The sequence below is a fragment of the Oncorhynchus mykiss genome, chromosome 17 (assembly GCF_013265735.2).
Source record: "Oncorhynchus mykiss isolate Arlee chromosome 17, USDA_OmykA_1.1, whole genome shotgun sequence".
Taxonomy (NCBI): Eukaryota; Metazoa; Chordata; class Actinopteri; order Salmoniformes; family Salmonidae; genus Oncorhynchus; species Oncorhynchus mykiss.
In genome coordinates this window covers 49,273,080-49,292,196 of record NC_048581.1, presented here as the reverse complement: position 1 = coordinate 49,292,196, position 19,117 = coordinate 49,273,080, and the positions used below count along the sequence as shown (strand labels likewise).

General features: G+C 45.0%; 1 protein-coding gene across 4 annotated transcripts in view; it reads left to right on the top strand.

Moving 5' to 3' along the window:
• Positions 1–19,117, top strand: part of wnk2 (WNK lysine deficient protein kinase 2) — a 74,851-nt gene that overhangs the window by 13,780 nt on the left and 41,954 nt on the right. For all 4 annotated transcript variants that reach the window (XM_036950029.1, XM_036950028.1, XM_036950027.1 and 1 more), the window contains exons 7-9: positions 11,150–11,284; positions 13,387–13,510; positions 17,123–17,433. In XM_036950029.1, coding sequence (XP_036805924.1) covers positions 11,150–11,284; positions 13,387–13,510; positions 17,123–17,433 — 570 coding nt within the window. The remainder of the gene's footprint in view (positions 1–11,149; positions 11,285–13,386; positions 13,511–17,122; positions 17,434–19,117) is intronic.

Sequence of the window (19,117 nt, the reverse complement as noted above, 5' to 3'; positions counted from 1 at the left end):
ATTACACAGGTGCACTTTGTTCTGGGCACAATAATAAGCCACTCTAAAATGTGCAGTTTTGTCACACAACGCAATGCCACAATGTCTCAAGTTTTGAGGGAGCGTGCAATTGGCATGCTGACTGCAGGAAGGTCCACCAGAGCTGTTGTCAGATAATTTTATGTTAATTTAACTACCATAAGCCGCCTCCAACATCGTTTTAGAGAATTTGGCACTACGTCCAAACAGCCTCACAACCGCAGACCCATGTGTATGGCGTCGTGTGGGGGAGTGGTTTGCTCATGTCAATGTTGTGAACAGAGTGCCCCATGGTGGTGGGGTTATAAGCTATGGACAATGAACACAATTGCATTTTATCGATGGCAATATGAATGCACAGAAACACTGTTATAAGTACATGAGGCCCGTTTCTTAAAAGGTATCTGTGACAAGTACATGAGGCCCGTTTCATACAAGGTATCTGTGACCAATAGATCTGTATTGCCAGTCGTGTGAAATCCATAGATTTGGGCCTAATTAATATATTCCAATTGACTGATTTCCTCATATGAACTGTTACTCAGTTAAATCTTAGAAATTGTTTCACGTTGTGTTTATATTTTTGCTCAGTATACAAACACGTAGCCTATTAGCTATACAATTGTAATGTTATACCCCTGAAAGGGGGGAAATATGAGAAATGACTCACACTGACACGTAGCATCAGCAACTGTTCAATCAGTTGTAATGATGAAATGGATCATCAACTCTTTACGTAGATAGTTATTTTCTCAACTTACACAGCATTTACATTTGTATTCCTAGGCATTAATAATCAAGCTCCACACAAACAGACATCAATGGAGCATACAGATGATCGTATTATCACATTCACATTAATTATTACAATATTTCTTACGATTCTGTATTGCTATCAGTGATGTAGTGGTAAAAAGGTGGGTAATGGGTAAACTATAGACTCCAGTGGGCGATTGAGATAAGACGAACAACCACAGATGAAAACGAATGACATTTTTAGAACTGTATTGATTGCATATTTATGCAGGTCTATAGGGAAGATAGGCCATGTGGAGATGTTCATATTGAAACATGTCTTATTTTCTTTCAGTTCCTAACTTGTTTGATAAGATTAGTACCAATTTTCTTACGGGACTCCACATGGGGCCATGACGCCAAGTTTGTGACCTACTGTACTAACCCCTCCCTCTGCTTGCTCCCGCACGCTCTCTCTGTCTCCTCTACTTCCTCCTGAATGCATTGCAGCCTGCCTCAGCCTCACCACTGAGTGCCACATCACTGTCTGTCTCAGTAGCCGACTCTCTGTAAAGCAAAGTTATTATGAGAACTTAATACCTTATTGTTTGCTCCTGCTGAAGTAGGCTCCTTTTAACATTAGCTTCTTACTTCATTATTCTAGTTGGCTAAGTAATCGGTTTACCTCCACTGTACTCACATCCTACCATACCCTTGTCTGTACATTATGCCTTGAATCTATTCTTCAACGCCCAGAAATCTGCACATTTTACTCTCTGTTCCGAACGCACTAGACGACCAGTTCTTATATCCTTTAGCCGTACCCTTATCCTAGTCCTCCTCTTTTCCTCTGGTGATGTAGAGGTTAACCCAGGCCCTGCAGCCCCCCAGCACCACTCCCATTCCCCAGGCGCTCTCATTTGTTGACTTCTGTAACCGTAAAAGCCTTGGTTTCATGCATGTAAACATCAGAAGCCTCCTCCCTAAGTTTGTTTTATTCACTGCTTTAGCACACTCCGCCAACCCTGATGTCCTAGCCGTGTCTGAATCATGGCTTAGGAAGGCCACCAAAAATCCAGAAATTTCCATCCCTAAGTATAACATCTTCCGACAAGATAGAACTACCAAAGGGGGCGGAGTTGCAATTTACTGCAGAGATAGCCTGCAGAGTTCTGTCATACAATCCAGGTCTGTGCCCAAACAATTCAAGCTTCTACTTTTCAGCGAGCAGGCCTTTCTAATTGAAATGGCCCAGGTATCCTGGAAGGATATTGACCTCATCCCATAAGTTGAGGATGCCTGGTTGCTCTTTAAAAGTGCTTTCCTCACCATCTTAAATAAGCATGCCCCGTTCAAAAAAGTAGAACTAAGAACAGGTATAGCCCTTGGTTCACCCTAGACTTAACTGCGCTTGACCAGCACAAAAACATCCTGTGGTGTTCTACATTAGCATCGAATAGCCCCCGTGATATGCAAAGTCAGGAACCAATATACTCAGTCAGTTAGGAAAGCTAAGGCTACCTTTTTCAAACAGAAATTTGCATCCTGTAGCACTAATTCCATAACGATAATCAATCATTTCAATAAGCATTTTTCCACGGCTGGCCATGTTTTCCACCTGGCTACCCCTAGCCCGGCCAACAGCTCAGCACACCTCTGCAGCAACTTGCCCAAGCCTCCCCTAATTTCTCCTTCACCCAAATCCAGACACCTGATGTTCTGAAAGAGCTGCAAAATCTGGATCACTACAAATCAGCTGGGCTAGACAATCTGGACCCTCTCTTTCTAAAATTATCCACCAAAATTGTTGCAACCCCTATTACTAGCCTGTTCAACCTCTCTTTCGTATCGTCTGAGATCCCCAAAGATTGGAAAGCTGCCGTGGTCATCCCCCTATTCAAATGGGGAGACACTCTAGACCCAAACTGTTAAAGACCTATATCCATCCTGCCCTGCCTTTCTAAAATCTTTGAAAGCCAAGTTAACAAACAGATCACAGACCATTTTGAATTCCAACGTACCTTCTCCACTATGCAATCTGGTTTCTGAGCTGGTCATGGGAGCACCTCAGCCACGCTCAAGGTCCTAAATGATATCATAACCGCCATCGATAAAAGACAGTGCTGTGCAGCCGTCTTCATCAACCTGGCCAAGGCTTTCGACTCTGTCAATCACCACATTTTTATTGGCAGACTCAATAGCCTTGATTTCTCAAATGACTGCCTCATCTGGTTCACCAACTCCTTCTCAGATAGAGTTCAGTGTGTCAAATCGGAGGGCCTGTTGTCCGGACCTCTGGCAGTCTCTAGGGGGGTGCCACGGGGTTAAATTCTTGGGCTGACTCTTTTCTCTGTATATATCAATGATGTTGCTCTTGCTGCTGGTGATTCTCTGATCCACCTCTATGCAGACGACACCATTCTGTATACATCTGGTCCTTCTTTGGACACTGTGTTAAGAACCTGTTGTATGGCCTCAATGCCATGCAGTTTTCCTTCCGTGGCCTCCAACTGCTTTTAAATGCTAGCAAAATTAAATGCATGCTCTTCAACCGATTGTTGCCTGCACCCACCCATCCGACTAGCATCACTACTCTGGAAAGTTGTAACTTAGAATATGTGGACAACTACAAATACCTAGGTGTCTGGTTAGACTGTAAACTCTCCTTCCAGACTCACATTTAGCATCTCCAATCCAAAATTACATCTAGAATCATCTTCCTATTTCGCAACAAAGCCTCCATCACTCATGCTGCCAAACATACCCTTGTAAAACTGACTATCCTACCGATCCTTGACTTCGGCGATGTCATTTACAAAATAGCCTCCAACACTCTACTCAGCAAACTGGATGTAGTCTATCACAGTGCCGTCTGTTTTGTCACCAAAGCCCCATATTCTACCCACCACTGCGAACTGTATGCTCTCGTTGGCTGGCCTCACTACATATTCGTTGCCAAACCCACTGGCCCCAGGTCATCTATAAGTCTTTGCTAGGTAAAGCCCCGCCTTATCTCAGCTCACTGGTCACCCACCCATAGCACACACTCCAGCAGGTATATTTCACTGGTCATCCCCAAAGCCAGCACTTCCTTTCGCCGCCTTTCCTTCCAGTTCTCTGCTGCCAATGACTGGAACGAATTGCAAAAATCACTGAAGCTGGAATCTTATATCTCCCTCTCTACCTTTAAGCATCAGCTGTCAGAGCAGCTTACCGATCACTGTACCTGTACACAGCCAATCTGTAAATAGCACACCCTCCTACCTCATCCCCATATTGGTATTTATCCTCTTGCTCTTTTGCACCCTAGTATCTCTACTTGCACATCATCATCTGCACATCTATCACTCCAGTGTTAATGCTAAATTGTAATTATTTCACCTCTATGGCCAATTTATTGCCTCACATCCCTACTCTTCTACATTTGCTCACACTGTACATAGATATTTATATTGTGTTATTGACTGTATGTTTGTTTATGTGTAACTCTGTGTTGTTATTTTTGTCACACTGCTTTGCTTTATCTTGGCCAGGTCGCATTTGTAAACGAGAACTTATTCTCAACTGGCCTACCTGGTTAAATAAAGGTGAAATAAAAAATTATAATACTAATAATAATAGCCTACTAGCCAAAACCTTCAACGTTACTGTACAAGTCTCTGCCAGTAAATCCAAATCCAAATCCAATTTTATTTGTCACATACACATGGTTAGCAGATGTTAATGCGAGTGTAGCGAAATGCTTGTGCTTCTAGTTCCGACAATGCAGTAATAACCAACAAGTAATCTAACTAACAATTCCAAAACTACTGTCTTATACACAGTGTAAGGGGATAAAGAATATGTACATAAGGATATATGAATGAGTGATGGTACAGAGCAGCATAGGCAGGATACAGTAGATGGTATCGAGTACAGTATATACATGAGGTGAGTATGTAAACAAAGTGGCATAGTTAAAGTGGCTAGTGATACATGTATTACATAAGGATGCAGTCGATGATATAGAGTACAGTATATACGTATGCATATGAGATGAATAATGTAGGGTAAGTAACATTATATAAGGTAGCATTGTTTAAAGTGGCTAGTGATATATTTACATCATTTCCCATCAATTCCCATTATTAAAGTGGCTGGAGTTGAGTCAGTGTCAGTGTCAGTGTGTTGGCAGCAGCCACTCAATGTTAGTGGTGGCTGTTTAACAGTCTGATGGCCTTGAGATAGAAGCTGTTTTTCAGTCTCTCGGTCCCAGCTTTGATGCACCTGTACTGACCTCGCCTTCTGGATGATAGCGGGGTGAACAGGCAGTGGCTCGGGTGGTTGATGTCCTTGATGATCTTTATGGCCTTCCTGTAACATCGGGTGGTGTAGGTGTCCTGGAGGGCAGGTAGTTTGCCCCTGGTGGTGCGTTGTGCAGACCTCACTACCCTCTGGAGAGCCTTACGGTTGTGGGTGGAGCAGTTGCCGTACCAGGCGGTGATACAGCCCGCCAGGATGCTCTCGATTGTGCATCTGTAGAAGTTTGTGAGTGCTTTTGGTGACAAACCAAATTTCTTCAGCCTCCTGAGGTTGAAGAGGCGCTGCTGCGCCTTCTTCACGATGCTGTCTGTCTGAGTGGACCAATTCAGTTTGTCTGTGATGTGTATGCCGAGGAACTTAAAACTTGCTACCCTCTCCACTACTGTTCCATCGATGTGGAAAGGGGGGTGTTCCCTCTGCTGTTTCCTGAAGTCCACAATCATCTCCTTAGTTTTGTTGACGTTGAGTGTGAGGTAATTTTCCTGACACCACACTCCGAGGGCCCTCACCTCCTCCCTGTAGGTCGTCTCGTCGTTGTTGGTAATCAAGCCTACCACTGTTGTGTCGTCCGCAAACTTGATGATTGAGTTGGAGGCGTGCGTGGCCACGCAGTCGTGGGTGAACAGGGAGTACAGGAGAGGGCTCAGAACGCACCATTGTGGGGCCCCAGTGTTGAGGATCAGCGGGGTGGAGATGTTGTTGCCTACCCTCACCACCTGGGGGCGGCCCGTCAGGAAGTCCAGTACCCAGTTGCACAGGGCGGGGTTCGAGACCCAGGGTCTCGAGCTTGATGACGAGCTTGGAGGGTACTATGGTGTTGAATGCCGAGCTGTAGTCGATGAACAGCATTCTCACATAGGTATTCCTCTTGTCCAGATGGGTTAGGGCAGTGTGCAGTGTGGTTGAGATTGCATCGTCTGTGGACCTATTTGGGCGGTAAGCAAATTGGAGTGGGTCTAGGGTGTCGGGTAGGGTGGAGGTGATATGGTCCTTGACTAGTCTCTCAAAGCACTTCATGATGACGGAAGTGAGTGCTACGGGGCGGTAGTCGTTTAGCTCAGTTACCTTAGCTTTCTCGGGAACAGGAACAATGGTGGCCCTCTTGAAGCATATGGGAACAGCAGACTGGTATAGGGATTGATTGAATATGTCCGTAAACACACCGGCCAGCTGGTCTGCGCATGCTCTGAGGGCGCGGCTGGGGATGCCGTCTGGGCCTGCAGCCTTGCGAGGGTTAACACGTTTAAATGTCTTACTCACCTCGTCTGCAGTGAAGGAGAGTCCGCATGTTTTCGTTGCAGGCCGTGTCAGTGGCACTGTATTGTCCTCAAAGCGGGCAAAAAAGTTATTTAGTCTGCCTGGGAGCAGGACATCCTGGTCCGTGACTGGGCTGGATTTCTTCTTGTAGTCCGTGATTGACTGTAGACCCTGCCACATGCCTCTTGTGTCTGAGCCGTTGAATTGAGATTCTACTTTGTCTCTGTACTGACGCTTAGCTTGTTTGATAGCCTTGCGGAGGGAATAGCTGCACTGTTTGTATTCGGTCATGTTACCAGTCACCTTGCCCTGATTAAAAGCAGTGGTTCGCGCTTTCAGTTTCACACGAATGCTGCCATCAATCCACGGTTTCTGGTTAGGGAATGTTTTAATCGTTGCTATGGGAACGACATCTTCAACGCACGTTCTAATGAACTCGCACACCGAATCAGCGTATTCGTCAATATTGTTATCTGACGCAATACGAAACATGTCCCAGTCCACGTGATGGAAGCAGTCTTGGAGTGTGGAGTCAGCTTGGTCGGACCAGCGTTGGACAGACCTCAGCGTGGGAGCCTCTTGTTTTAGTTTCTGTCTGTAGGCAGCGATCAACAAAATGGAGTCGTGGTCAGCTTTTCCGAAAGGAGGGCGGGGCAGGGCCTTATATGCGTCGCGGAAGTTAGAGTAACAATGATCCAAGGTTTTTCCACCCCTGGTTGCGCAATCGATATGCTGATAACATTTTGGGAGTCTTGTTTTCAGATTAGCCTTGTTAAAATCCCCAGCAACAATGAATGCAGCCTCCGGATAAATGGATTCCAGTTTGCAAAGAGTCAAATAAAGTTAGTTAAGAGCCATCGATGTGTCTGCTTGGGGGGGGGATATATACGGCTGTGATTATAATCGAAGAGAATTCTCTTGGTAGATAATGCGGTCTACATTTGATTGTGAGGAATTCTAAATCAGGTGAACAGAAGGATTTGAGTTCCTGTATGTTTCTTTCATCACACCATGTCCGTTAGTCATAAGGCATACGCCCCCGCCCCTCTTCTTACCAGAAAGATGTTTGTTTCTGTCGGCGCGATGCGTGGAGAAACCCGCTGGCTGCACCGCCCCCGATAGCGTCTCTCCAGTGAGCCATGTTTCCGTGAAGCAAATAACGTTACAGTCTCTGATGTCCCTCTGGAATGCTACCCTTGCTCGGATTTCATCAACCTTGTTGTCAAGAGACTGGACATTGGCGAGAAGGATGCTAGGGAGTGGTGCACGATGTGCCCGTCTCCGGAGTCTGACCAGAAGACCGCCTCGTTTCCCTCTTTTTCGGAGTCGTTTTTTTGGGTCGCTGCATGGGATCCATTCCGTTGTCCTGGGTGAAAGGCAGAACACAGGATCCGCGTCGCGAAAAACATATTCTTGGTCGTACTGATGGTGAGTTGACGCTGATCTTATATTCAGTAGTTCTTCTCGACTGTATGTAATGAAACCTAAGATGACCTGGGGTACTAATGTAAGAAATAACACGTAAAAAAACAAAAAACTGCATAGTTTCCTAGGAACGCGAAGCGAGGCGGCCATCTCTGTCGGCGCCGGAAGTCAATTAGCTAGCCACCTGACTGACTGACATATCAATAAGCGACTATTTACCAGTTGTGCACTCATTCCCCCGAGAGTCCATTTTTTGTTTGTTTGGGGTATGTCTGTAGACCTGGCAGGAGTCAGGTGGTTGGAAAATTAGCTTTTTTTTTTTTACAGAATCTTGCAAACACACTGTCAGCAGCATCTCTAATTGAGTTTTTTAAGCTGACTCTGAGATGGGGTAGTTCGTTTCTCATTCGTTTCACGTCCTGTGTCGCAAGAGGGCAGAGTTACCCATTTCAGAGAGTGGTGAATGTGCTGCTAAAAAGGCAAACCCGGGGGATGCGGGCGAACATAACTAACAAACCACTGTTCATCATTCCAAGAATATAAGTGTTCTGAGCTTTGATTTATATTTATTTATTATTAGTTTTTTCAAATTAGATAAAAATGACTGTAGTCCGGATCTCAGCATCCTCACATGTAGTTACGGCCTTGTCTGTACAGACTACATCTCCCAACATGCCTCTGGGGGCTAGGGCCTGCTGTGCAATTGGTGATAGTCATGAAATAGTGTGTTTTTGAGATTACAGTCAGACTGCACAGAATCACATATCTACAAATAACATCTAATCCCATATAACAAGTCATTATGTGATTAAACTGATCTTCCTCAAACACGCTGAAAGACTTGATATCGTGTTACAGTCCATTCCTGGACAGTAAAAAAAATAATCTCCACAAGCCAGTCCTGATATAATTACCCATCATGTAATCAGTAAACTCTAATTGGTCTTGTGGTCGGGCCAGTATCATCCAGGAAGGTATTGATTTAAACCAGTCAATCTGGTAGACCCTGCCCGACCCTGTGGCCCATCAGAGAGCTGTGGGCTAAGGAGGGGCAAGCTTTTATCTCGTTGGGCGACTGTGATACAAAGATAGGGACAGCTGATGTCCCTAAAGTGCTGTCTGATCAATTCATATTTCCACGTTAGCTCAAGTCTGGTGATAACACCTCTGCTTTGCTGTCCTGTCTACTGTAGATGGAGTCAGGGTTCTTTGTGATAACCTCTGGCCTTCCTTGTTCTGTCCTGTCTGTCCTGTCCTGTCTACTGTACTGTAGATGGAGTCAGGGTTCTTAGTGATAACCTCTATCCTTTCCTGCTCTGTCTGCACTGTCCTGTCCTGTTTGCTCTGTCCTGTCTACTGTTAATGGAGTCAAGGTTCTTAGTGATAACCTCTATCCTTTCCTGCTCTGTCTGCACTGTCCTGTCCTGTCCTGTCTACTGTTAATGGAGTCAGGGTTCTTAGTGATAACTTCTATCCTTTCCTTCTCTGTCTGCACTGTCCTGTCTACTGCAGATGGAGTCAGGGTTCTTAGTGATAATCTCTATCCTGTCTGCACTATCCTGTCCTGTCCAGTCCTGTTTGCCCTTTCCTGTCTACTGTTAATGGAGTTAGGGTTCTTTGTGATAACCTCTGTCCTGTCCTGTCTACTGTTAATGGAGTCAGGGTTCTTTGTGATAACCTCTGTCCTTCCTTGTTCTGTCCTGTCTGTACGGTCCTGTCTACTGCAGATGGAGTCAGGGTTCTTAGTGATAACCTCTATCCATTCCTGCTCTGTCTGTCCTGTCCTGTCCTGTCTACTGTTAATGGAGTCAGGGTTCTTTGTGATAACCTCTGTCCTTCCTTGTTCTGTCCTGTCTGCACGGTCCTGTCTACTGCAGATGGAGTCAGGGTTTTTAGTGATAACCTCTATCCTGTCTGCACTGTCCTGTTCTGTCCAGTCTGCTGTAGGTGAAGTCAGTGCTCCGTCTGTTTTTTTTTGTGATAACAAAGACAATCTACTGAAAGACCCTAAACTGTAGGAAAGATTAATAGAGAAATACCTAACGCTCTGAGCTTTCTTGACCAATCACATTGACATTGTCATGCTGTATCACATGGTTGCTAGGCCATTTCTCACACACTCCCTTCTAGAAAGTCAGGGTATGAGTCGAGAAACATATTTTTTTTACTCGAAAGCATGTAATGTCACGATTTCAAAGCAGTAAAATATTACGGAGAACTTAATAGTCACATCTCGGAAAAGATCTGTAATATTGTGCGTCTTGTTCATGTAATTCATGCTATTCTTGGGATGTTGAGCTAGTGCCCAATTGACTCCCATTTTCTCCTTGAAGGAGTGCTCCCCTTGACCCAGAATGCACTGCACTGCTAATTGAAAAGAACTGGATTAGCATCTCGTCCTTAGAGTATTTCTGAGGATAACCTCTTTTCCGTCGGTGGAGTCAGGCTTCTTCCTGGTTTGTTTATGCTGCATTCATAAAAAGTTGGAAACTCTGACAATACTACTTGTAAAATTAGAACAACGAGTTGTGTGCATTTACGTGCTTTCAACTCATTGAGAACGCCAATTGGCTAATGGCAAACAAGCTGCAGCAATCATAAAGTAAAAGTACAGATCATCCTCGTAAACAAATTATAGTGGTCGAAAACCATATTTTATTGTTTTTTATAAATAATGTTTTTTTTGTAGCATTTAACTGCCGAAAATTCTGTTATCGAGGTCATTTTAAGTTTCAAGTTTTATTAGTCAGATGTATGGGATATACATGTTATACACTGTCCAACGAAAGGCTTACTTGCAGGTTCCTTCTTGACAATGCAACAGCAATAAGAAATAATAAAATATAAGAATACAAATAGTAGCATAAGTATAATACAATTTATAGTCTAATATTTACACATGTTTTGGGGAAGAGGGGTTTGGGGGACAGGTTTTTTTTAACTATGTGGCATTTAGCAATCATAATGCTAGCAGCAGTGATGTGTGCGTAACATGAATGTACATTTGTGTGTGGGTGTGTGTGGGGGGGAGGAGTGTGAGTGAGTGCATGTGTGCTAAGGTGCGGAGAATCAGAGCAGGTGTTCAGTCCAGTTCAAGTGTTCAGCAGTCTGATGGATTTTAGACACCAACAGGATCAGAGACAGTTTCTATCAGACCTCATGCTCCGATACCATCTGCCTGACGGCAAGGAAGTGAACAAATCGTGGCTGGGGTCTGTGTGGTGTCATTTCCTTAGTATGTGACATCAGAGTTGTGACATCAGCATGTGAGAGAAGTCGGAGAGAGATGATGGACAAGTTTCCCTCTAGTAATTACCAGTTGGAGGGGCGTTCAAGTGGATTTTCCCCAGTCGTATGCTGGTATTTATGAGATGTTATGAACGCAGCATTGGTAATAACCTCTCTGTTATAGGTAGATTCAGGCTTCTTCCTGGACAGCGATGTGAAGATCGTAGGAAAGTCCATCAAGGATCGAGTGGCTCTCATCAAATGGAGGAGGGAGCGAACCGTCCCTGCAGTTGAGAACCAGACCCAGAACCTGCTACAGGTTTGTGCTTTTTATGGGTTCACAGCAAAGCCATTGTTATTCTCTGAATTATAATTGTTTTCTTGACATGGTCAAGTAACTTAAGATTGGTAACTTTTTTTCTAATTTGGCACACAGAAACTAGAGGCCATGAGTAACTTGGTCAAAAATATTGGCACCAATTGGCCTATAGGGGGCGTTTTTACAAGCAGTCTCACATAAACCTTCATATCGGCCCTGTTTGACCTAGAGACGTGAAACGTTCTATGTAGGTGTCTTTCCTCATGCTGAAAAAAATTGCCTCAAGGACCCATAAGGTCCATCAGGATAGATTTTCCTCCATCTTGGACATTTTGGAAAACCTTTGAAAAGCGTATTCTCATGTACCATAAGTCCAAATAACACCACATTCGACCATATGTGGGAACTCCATCAAGACAGTTGGAAAATCATTCCTCATGAAGCTGATTGAGAGAATGCCAAGACTGTGCAAAGCGGTCATCAAGGCAAAGGGTGGCTACTTTGAAGAATATAAAATAGATTATAATTTTTGGTTACTACATGATTCCATGTGTGTTATTTCATAGTATTGATGTCTTCACTATTACTCTACAATATAGAAAATTGTAAAAAATAAAGAAAACCCCTTGAATGAGTAGGTGTCCAAACTTTTGACTTACTCATATTTATAGATAAACTCAATACATTAAGTAATGACTTTAAGAGTGATAACTGCTTTCAAAGATAACCAACCTAAAGCACTAGAACAAACTTCACTTGCGTCATTCTTGATTTAACAAAAGGAAGATCGAAAGATAAAGAAGACAGTTGAGAGTGCTTGCTTTGTTATCCAACTGATCTTTTGTCCTTTCTGTCATCGTCTGAAACCCGTTCATTGCTGCTCCCAGCTATATTTGTCGTTGTTGTTGTTGTTGTTGTTTAAGTTGTCCCTTTATTTGGTCACCAAAACTTTCTGAGTCAAGATCACTTTCGGGGTCAAAATGCAAGCTGAGATGTACCACTCAGATATTTTCTTTAAACATGGCCTATGCAACATTAACCTAATGAATACAGGTCTGTAGGAATGAGGTTCGTGCAGTAGGCCTAATACATTATTGCAGCATATTGGCTGTGCTTGGCCTGTCAATATTGTTCTTCTCAGACCATATTATATTTAAAAACTCAAGCTATGATAAGAAAATAGATCAGTTGTTGTGTACTTGTGAGGCACAAAGAGGATACATTTAAATAATTCTCTTTTTTATTTTACTGGACTGACGGTACCTGAATCTGATGGTAGGTCTCAACGGAGAGAAGGGAGAGAGCGGCATTGGGTCCGACGCTCACTGCCCCTCCTCTCTACTTTTGTCCGGTGAGACTGACCAGAGGGGACACCGTCTTCCACCTGATGGCGAAACTTGAGTCATACCTCATTATTTCTGCCTTAAATTCATGTTTTTCCTACGGCCAGAGAAAGTGAAATATTCCTTGATTAAAAAAATAGACACGACGATCCGCTAATAATAAGACCACAGGCCTATCGATACAATTAGCTACTCATTAATTGCAGCTGAGGTGCCTGTTGTACCGCGACTGTAAGTGAGAAGCGCGTTTAATGTTTTGTAAAAGTGTTGGAATAATAAAAACAGTGTTGACAGTTCTGAATAAAAACTTAAACATGAATTCACTCATAAAAACAGCAGCTCTTTGCTGTATTCTTTGATAGTCTCTCTCTAGTCATGGTTTCAAAAGTTGTGAAATCTCACTTTGGCTAGTATCAAACTTACCTGTGGATTAGGAAGCTGCAGGCATGGTGAGTTAAGCAATTTGATTGGACTGCGCAGTAGGCACACTTGATTTAGCTTTTTGGGTCTACCGGGTAGGCAGAGTTTGTCCCTTCAGACAAATGAAATGGTTCAAAATGGAAACACCTACCTGGCACGAATCAAGTGCACCTACCGCCAAACAGTGCAAGACACATGTCGTTGGCTTTTCTACAGAAATGTTTGGTGATCGACTAGGAATCATTTTAAGATAGACCAGTGGTCACCAACCACTCAATCTGAATCAATGTTACCATGTTATTGTTGATCGAATCTGTACATTAAACAACCCTGCTGCAGGTGCCCAGCATGGGGGTACCACGACAGGGGGCGCAACTGGCCCCAGCAGAGCCAGAGGAGGCAGAAGCTGACCAGCCCCTTACCCTGATCTGCAGCCTGCCCGCACACGCCACAACGACTACATGTAAGAACCTGAAACCAGCCTCTAAACACGAAGGGAGAGACAGAGGCAAACAACAAACAAACAAACAAACAAACAAACAACAAACAGCAAACAACAAACAAACACATAGATGAATGTGTATACAAGAAAACTGAGAAACACTTTAAGTAATTGAAACACACACACACAGGCAGATCACCTTTTCTTGAGGAAGGGTCGATCAGTTCAACGAAATCAAATCAAATCAAATTGTATTTGTCACATGTGCCGAATACAACAGATGTAGACCTTGCCTTACAGTGAAATGCTTACTTACAAGCACTTAAACAACAATGCTTTAAGAAGTTAAGAGAAAATAAGTGTTAAGTAGAAAATAGAAAATATAAAGTCCGAAATAATTAAAGAGCAGCAGTAAAATAACAACAGCGAGGCTATATACAGGGGGTATCGGTTAGTCAAGGTAATTGAGGTAATATGCACATGTAGGTAGAGTTAAAGTGACTATGCATAGATAATAAACAGAGTAGCAGCAGCATAAAAGATGGGTCTGGGAAGCCCTTTGATTAGCTGTTCAGGAGTGTTATGGCTCGGGGGTAGAAGCTGTTAAGAAGCCTTTTGGACCAAGACTTGGTGCTCCAGTATCGTAGGTGTGAGGTAGCAAAGAGAAGGGTCTATGACTAGCATGGCTGGAGTGTTTGACAATTTTTAGGGCCTTTCTCTGACACCGCCAGGTATAGAGGTCCTGGATGGCAGGAAGCTGGGCCCCAGTGATGTACTGGGCCACACGCTCTACCCTCCGTAGTGCCTTGCGGTCGGAGACTGAGCAGTTGCCATACCAGGCAGTGATACAACCTGTCAGGATGCTCTCAATGGTGCAGCTGTAGAACTTTTTGAGGATCTGAGGACCCATGCCAAATCTTTTCAGTCTCCTGAGCGGGAATTGGTTTTGTTGTGACCTCTTGATGACTGTCTTAGTGTGTTTTGTTGGGGAAGTGGACGCCAAGGAACTTGACGCTCTCAACCTGCTCCACTGCAACCCCATCGATGACATTGGGGGCGTACTCTGTTCTCCTTTTCCTGTAGTCCACATCATTGATTATGTTGAGGGAGAGGTTGTTGTCCTGGCACCAAACGGCAGGTCTCTGACCACCTCCCGATAGCCTGTCTCATCGTTGTCAGTGATCAGGCCTACCACTATTGTCATCTGCAAACTTGATGAGGGTGTTGGAGTCGTGCCTGGCCATGCAGTCATGAGTGAACAAGGAGTACAGGAGGGGACTGAGCACGCACCGATGAGGGACCCCTATGTTGATGATCAGCGTGGCAGATGTTTTGTTACCTACCCTCACCACCTGGGGGCGGCCCGTTAGGAAGTCCAGGATCCAGTTACAGAGGGAGGTGTTTAGTCCCAGGGTCCTTAGCTTAGTGATGAGCTTTGAGGGCACTATGATGTTGAATGCTGAGCTGTAGTCAATGAATAGCATTCCTTTTGTCCAGGTGGGAAAGGGCAGTGCAATAGAGATTGCGTCATCTTTGGATCTGTTTAGGTGGTATGCAAATTGGAGTGGGTCTGAGGTTTCTGGGATAATGGTGTTGATGTGAGCCATGACCAGCATTTCAGAACTAGAGACGTGAGTACTACGGGTCGGTTGTCATTTAGGCAGGTTACCTTAGTGTTCTTGGGCACAGGGATAGGGACTATGGTGGTCTGCTTGAAACATGTTGGGATTACAGACTCAGTCAGGGACAGGTTGAAAATGTCAGTGAGTCATTTGCCAGTTGGTCAGCACATGTTCGGAGTACACGTCCTGGTATTCCATCTGGCCCTGCTGCCTTGTGAATGTTGACCTGTTTGAAGGTCTTACTCACATTGGCTACGGAGAGCGTTATCACACAGTCGTCCGGAACAGCTGATGTTCTAATGCATGTTTCAGTGTTACTTGCCTCGAGGCGAGCATAGAAGTCATTTAGCTCGTCTGGTAGGCTCGTGTCACTGGGCAGCTTGTGGCTTTGCTTACCTTTGTAGTCTGTAATAGTTGGCCGGAGAGCGTCGGAGCCGGTGTAGTATGATTCAATCTTAGTCCTGTATTGACGCTTTGCCTGTTTGATGGTTTGTCGGAGGGCATAGCGTAATTTCTTATAAGCTTCCGGGTTAGAGTCCCGCTCCTTGAAAGTGGCAGCTCTACCCTTTAGCTCAGTGTGGATGTTGCCTGTAATCCATGGCTTCTGGTTGGGGTATGTACATATGGTCACTGTGGGGACGACGTCATCAATACACTTATTGGTGAAGCCAGTGACTGAGAATCCTGGAACATATTACAGTCTGTGCAAGCAAAACAGTCCTGTAGCTTAGCATCTGCTTCATCTGACTACTTTCTTATTGATCGAGTCACTGGTGCTTCCTGCATTACTTTTTGCTTGTAAGCAAGAATCAGGAGGATAGAATTATGGTTTGATTTGCCAAATGGAGGGTGAAGGAGAGCTTTGTACGCGTCTCTGTGTGTGGAGTAAAGGTGGTCTAGAGTTGTTTTCCTTCTGGTTGCACATTTAACATGCTGGTAGAAATGAGGTAAAATGGATTTAAGTTTCCCTGCATTAAAGTCTCTGGCCACTAGGAGCTCCGTCTCCGGGTGAGCTTTTTCTGTTTGCTGATGGCCGTGTACAGCTCATTGAGTGCAGTCTTAGTGCCCGCATCGGTTTGTGGTGGTAAATAGACAGCTATGAAGAATATAGAGGAAAATTATCTTGGTAAATAGTGTGTTCTACAGCTTTTCATGAGATACTCTACCTCAGGCGGGAAAAACCTGGAGACTTCCTTAGATTTCATGCACCAGCTGTTGTTAACAAATATACATAGACCGCCACCCCTTGTCTTACCAGAGGCCTCTGTCCTATCCTGCCGAAAAAGCTTGAAACCCACCAGATGTATGTTATTCATGTCGTTGTTTAGCCACGACTCGGTGAAACATAAGATATTACATTTTTTATTTTCCCAATGGTAGGATATACGTGATCGTAGTTCATTTATTTTATTTTCCTATGATTGTACGTTGGTTAATAGGACCGATGGTAAAGGGAGAATACCCGCTCCCCTCCGGATCCTTTCAAGGCACCTGGACCTTCGTCCCCAATATCTCTGTCTCTTTCTCCTGCGCATTGTCGGCGTCTGAAGTAAATCCTTCCCGTCTGACTCATTAAAGAAATAGTATTCCTCCAGTATGGGTTGAGTAATCGCTGTCCTGATATCTTGAAGCTCTTTTTGGTCATAAGATACAGTGGCAGAAACATTATATATAAAATAGGTTACAAATAACGCAAAAAAACACACACAATAGCACAATTGGTTAGGGGATTGTAAAACGCCAGCCATCTCCTCCATCGCAATTATCTAATCCAGATGGGAAAAAACTTCACAAGGCTTATAGATGAAGGGTAGGTAGAGAGATGCAGGGAGAGCGAGAGATGCAGAGAGAGAGATGCAGGGTGTGACTCAGCTCTGAGTCATCTCCCAGCTTTTGAATTTGAATGACACTTCATCTCTCCATCCCTTTGTTTCTTTCTTTCTCTCTCTTTCTCTCAGTCTCTCGCCAGTTTGATATTATGTTTTCTCCCCTCTGTTTCCTGTTCTTATAGCTGATGGTGGAGTGGGCCTCATGGTGCTGTCAAATGTTAAAAACAGTCAGCCCAGTGCCCCATACCAGTCCATCCCAGAGCCCATCTCTACACCCCAGGTGGTCTACAGCCCCCCTGTGCAGCCCCAGGCCCAGCTGCACCAGGGAGCCTACCAGAAGCCCACTGCACAGCCTCCCCAAGTGGCCTACTCCTTAGCTACTACCACACAGCTTCATCAGGTGGCCTACCAGCAAGCCACCACTCAGCTGCATCATGGGGCCTACCAGCAACCTAAAGCACAGCTGCACCAGGGGGACTACCAGTCTCCACCTGTAAGTTTTCTCATACAAAATTCCCCATTACCTCTAACTCAAATTTCAAAACTCATTATTATAAACATATCCTCACTGCAAGTCTCAGACATTCCCTTTCTATGTCTCTTTAGCTCCTTGTTAACATTTTATTTTCGGTATTATCTGTCTTTTGTAAAGACAAACTGAACTAAAATCTGTTTTCTTTTGTCCGGTCGATGCCACCTGAGCAGCAACACTTCAGTGAGCCCTTTGCATTCCAGAATGCTCTTCTCTCTCAAGAGATGAAAGGAGATTTCTTGGTTGGTTGTGGGACCAATGAGAGTACAGTGTGTTGTGGTGGGACCAATCAGTGCGCTAGACGTGGAAGCACCTCCTTGATTGACATGTGCAGGACCCACTCCCTCCCTAAGCCTCTGTGCCGTTCTCCCTGCCACCTCTGTCCCAAACGAGACAAAGTAACACATCGGAGCCCGGAGGGTAACAAAAACTCAGAGGAGTACGCAGCAGCCGCGGTCCCCCCTTTAGACTCCCCTCCCCCTCGGTATCCTGTCCTCTCCCCTCACTTGTCCCAATACCATCAGTGTTCCTACCTTGACTCAATCAATCAATCAGTCAATCCCCCCCATCCTGCCATCCTGGTTACAAATCCTATACGACGCCCCTCAGACCTCCCTCTACTCCACTCCCACAGGGCCTGTGCGAGCTTTGACCTTCTACTAAGAACTAGGATGGAGGCTGGGGGGTCTCTAGGCCACCTCTACACGCCTCCCCTCCCTCCCTCCCCCCAGCGCTCATCAGTACACACCCCCTCCTTAGTCTCCCCCCAGCTTCTCTCACTGCTCAATCGCCCTCTAATCACCTCCTCCCTGTCGGCTCCTCCGTCTCCCTCACATCTTTCCCCGCCTCCTTCCCTAATGGTCGGCTCCTCCAGTGGAGATCTCTCCCTGCTCGACCACTGTCTCAGCCACATCGTCAGTCGCAGGAGAAGCTCCCCAACACCCCTACACGCCCCGTACCAGCCCAGCCAAAGCTATGGAGAGGCTAGGGTTCACAGGACCAGCTCCCCTACTTCCCCAGACAGCGGGGCCTATTGGCCCAGCCAAAGCCAGCCCACCTCTCCAGTGCCTGAGCATTCTGACCAAGGCCTGGGTTTGGAAAAGCCCCTGCTTCTATCACCAAATGGTTCAATGGTAGGTCAGGGATACTACCGGCTTGATTGAACTTTGACCCTTCTGAGCCATTGCTGTAGCAACACCACACCTAGCTGCAGCACCTCCGCTTTCTCTTAGCCTCGCAAGCTGCCAGATCCCGCGATCATAGCTTTCTCTGTCCCTCCCATGATGACCAAGTGCAACATTACTTCCCAATCCCAAATCAACCCCTAGGGATGCAACATTTCCAGTAACTCCCAAATTTCCCAGGTTTTCCATAAGTCCTCATTGGAGGATTTTCTGCTTATTCCCTCCTGAAAAATCTTCCAACTGGGATTTCTGGAAAACCTGGGAGTTTTGGGAAAGTTACTGTAATTTCCTGACCATAACACCGACCCTCAAGCATAACAGTGATGTTCTATCTGCCTCTGTTCACTCCTCAGCAGATAAACACCACATGGCTCGATTACGAGATGGTGGATCAGCTGTGTAGATTCCCTTACTATTGCAGCAGCCACTCCTCAATTACTTTTATCCGGCAGTTTCCAGCA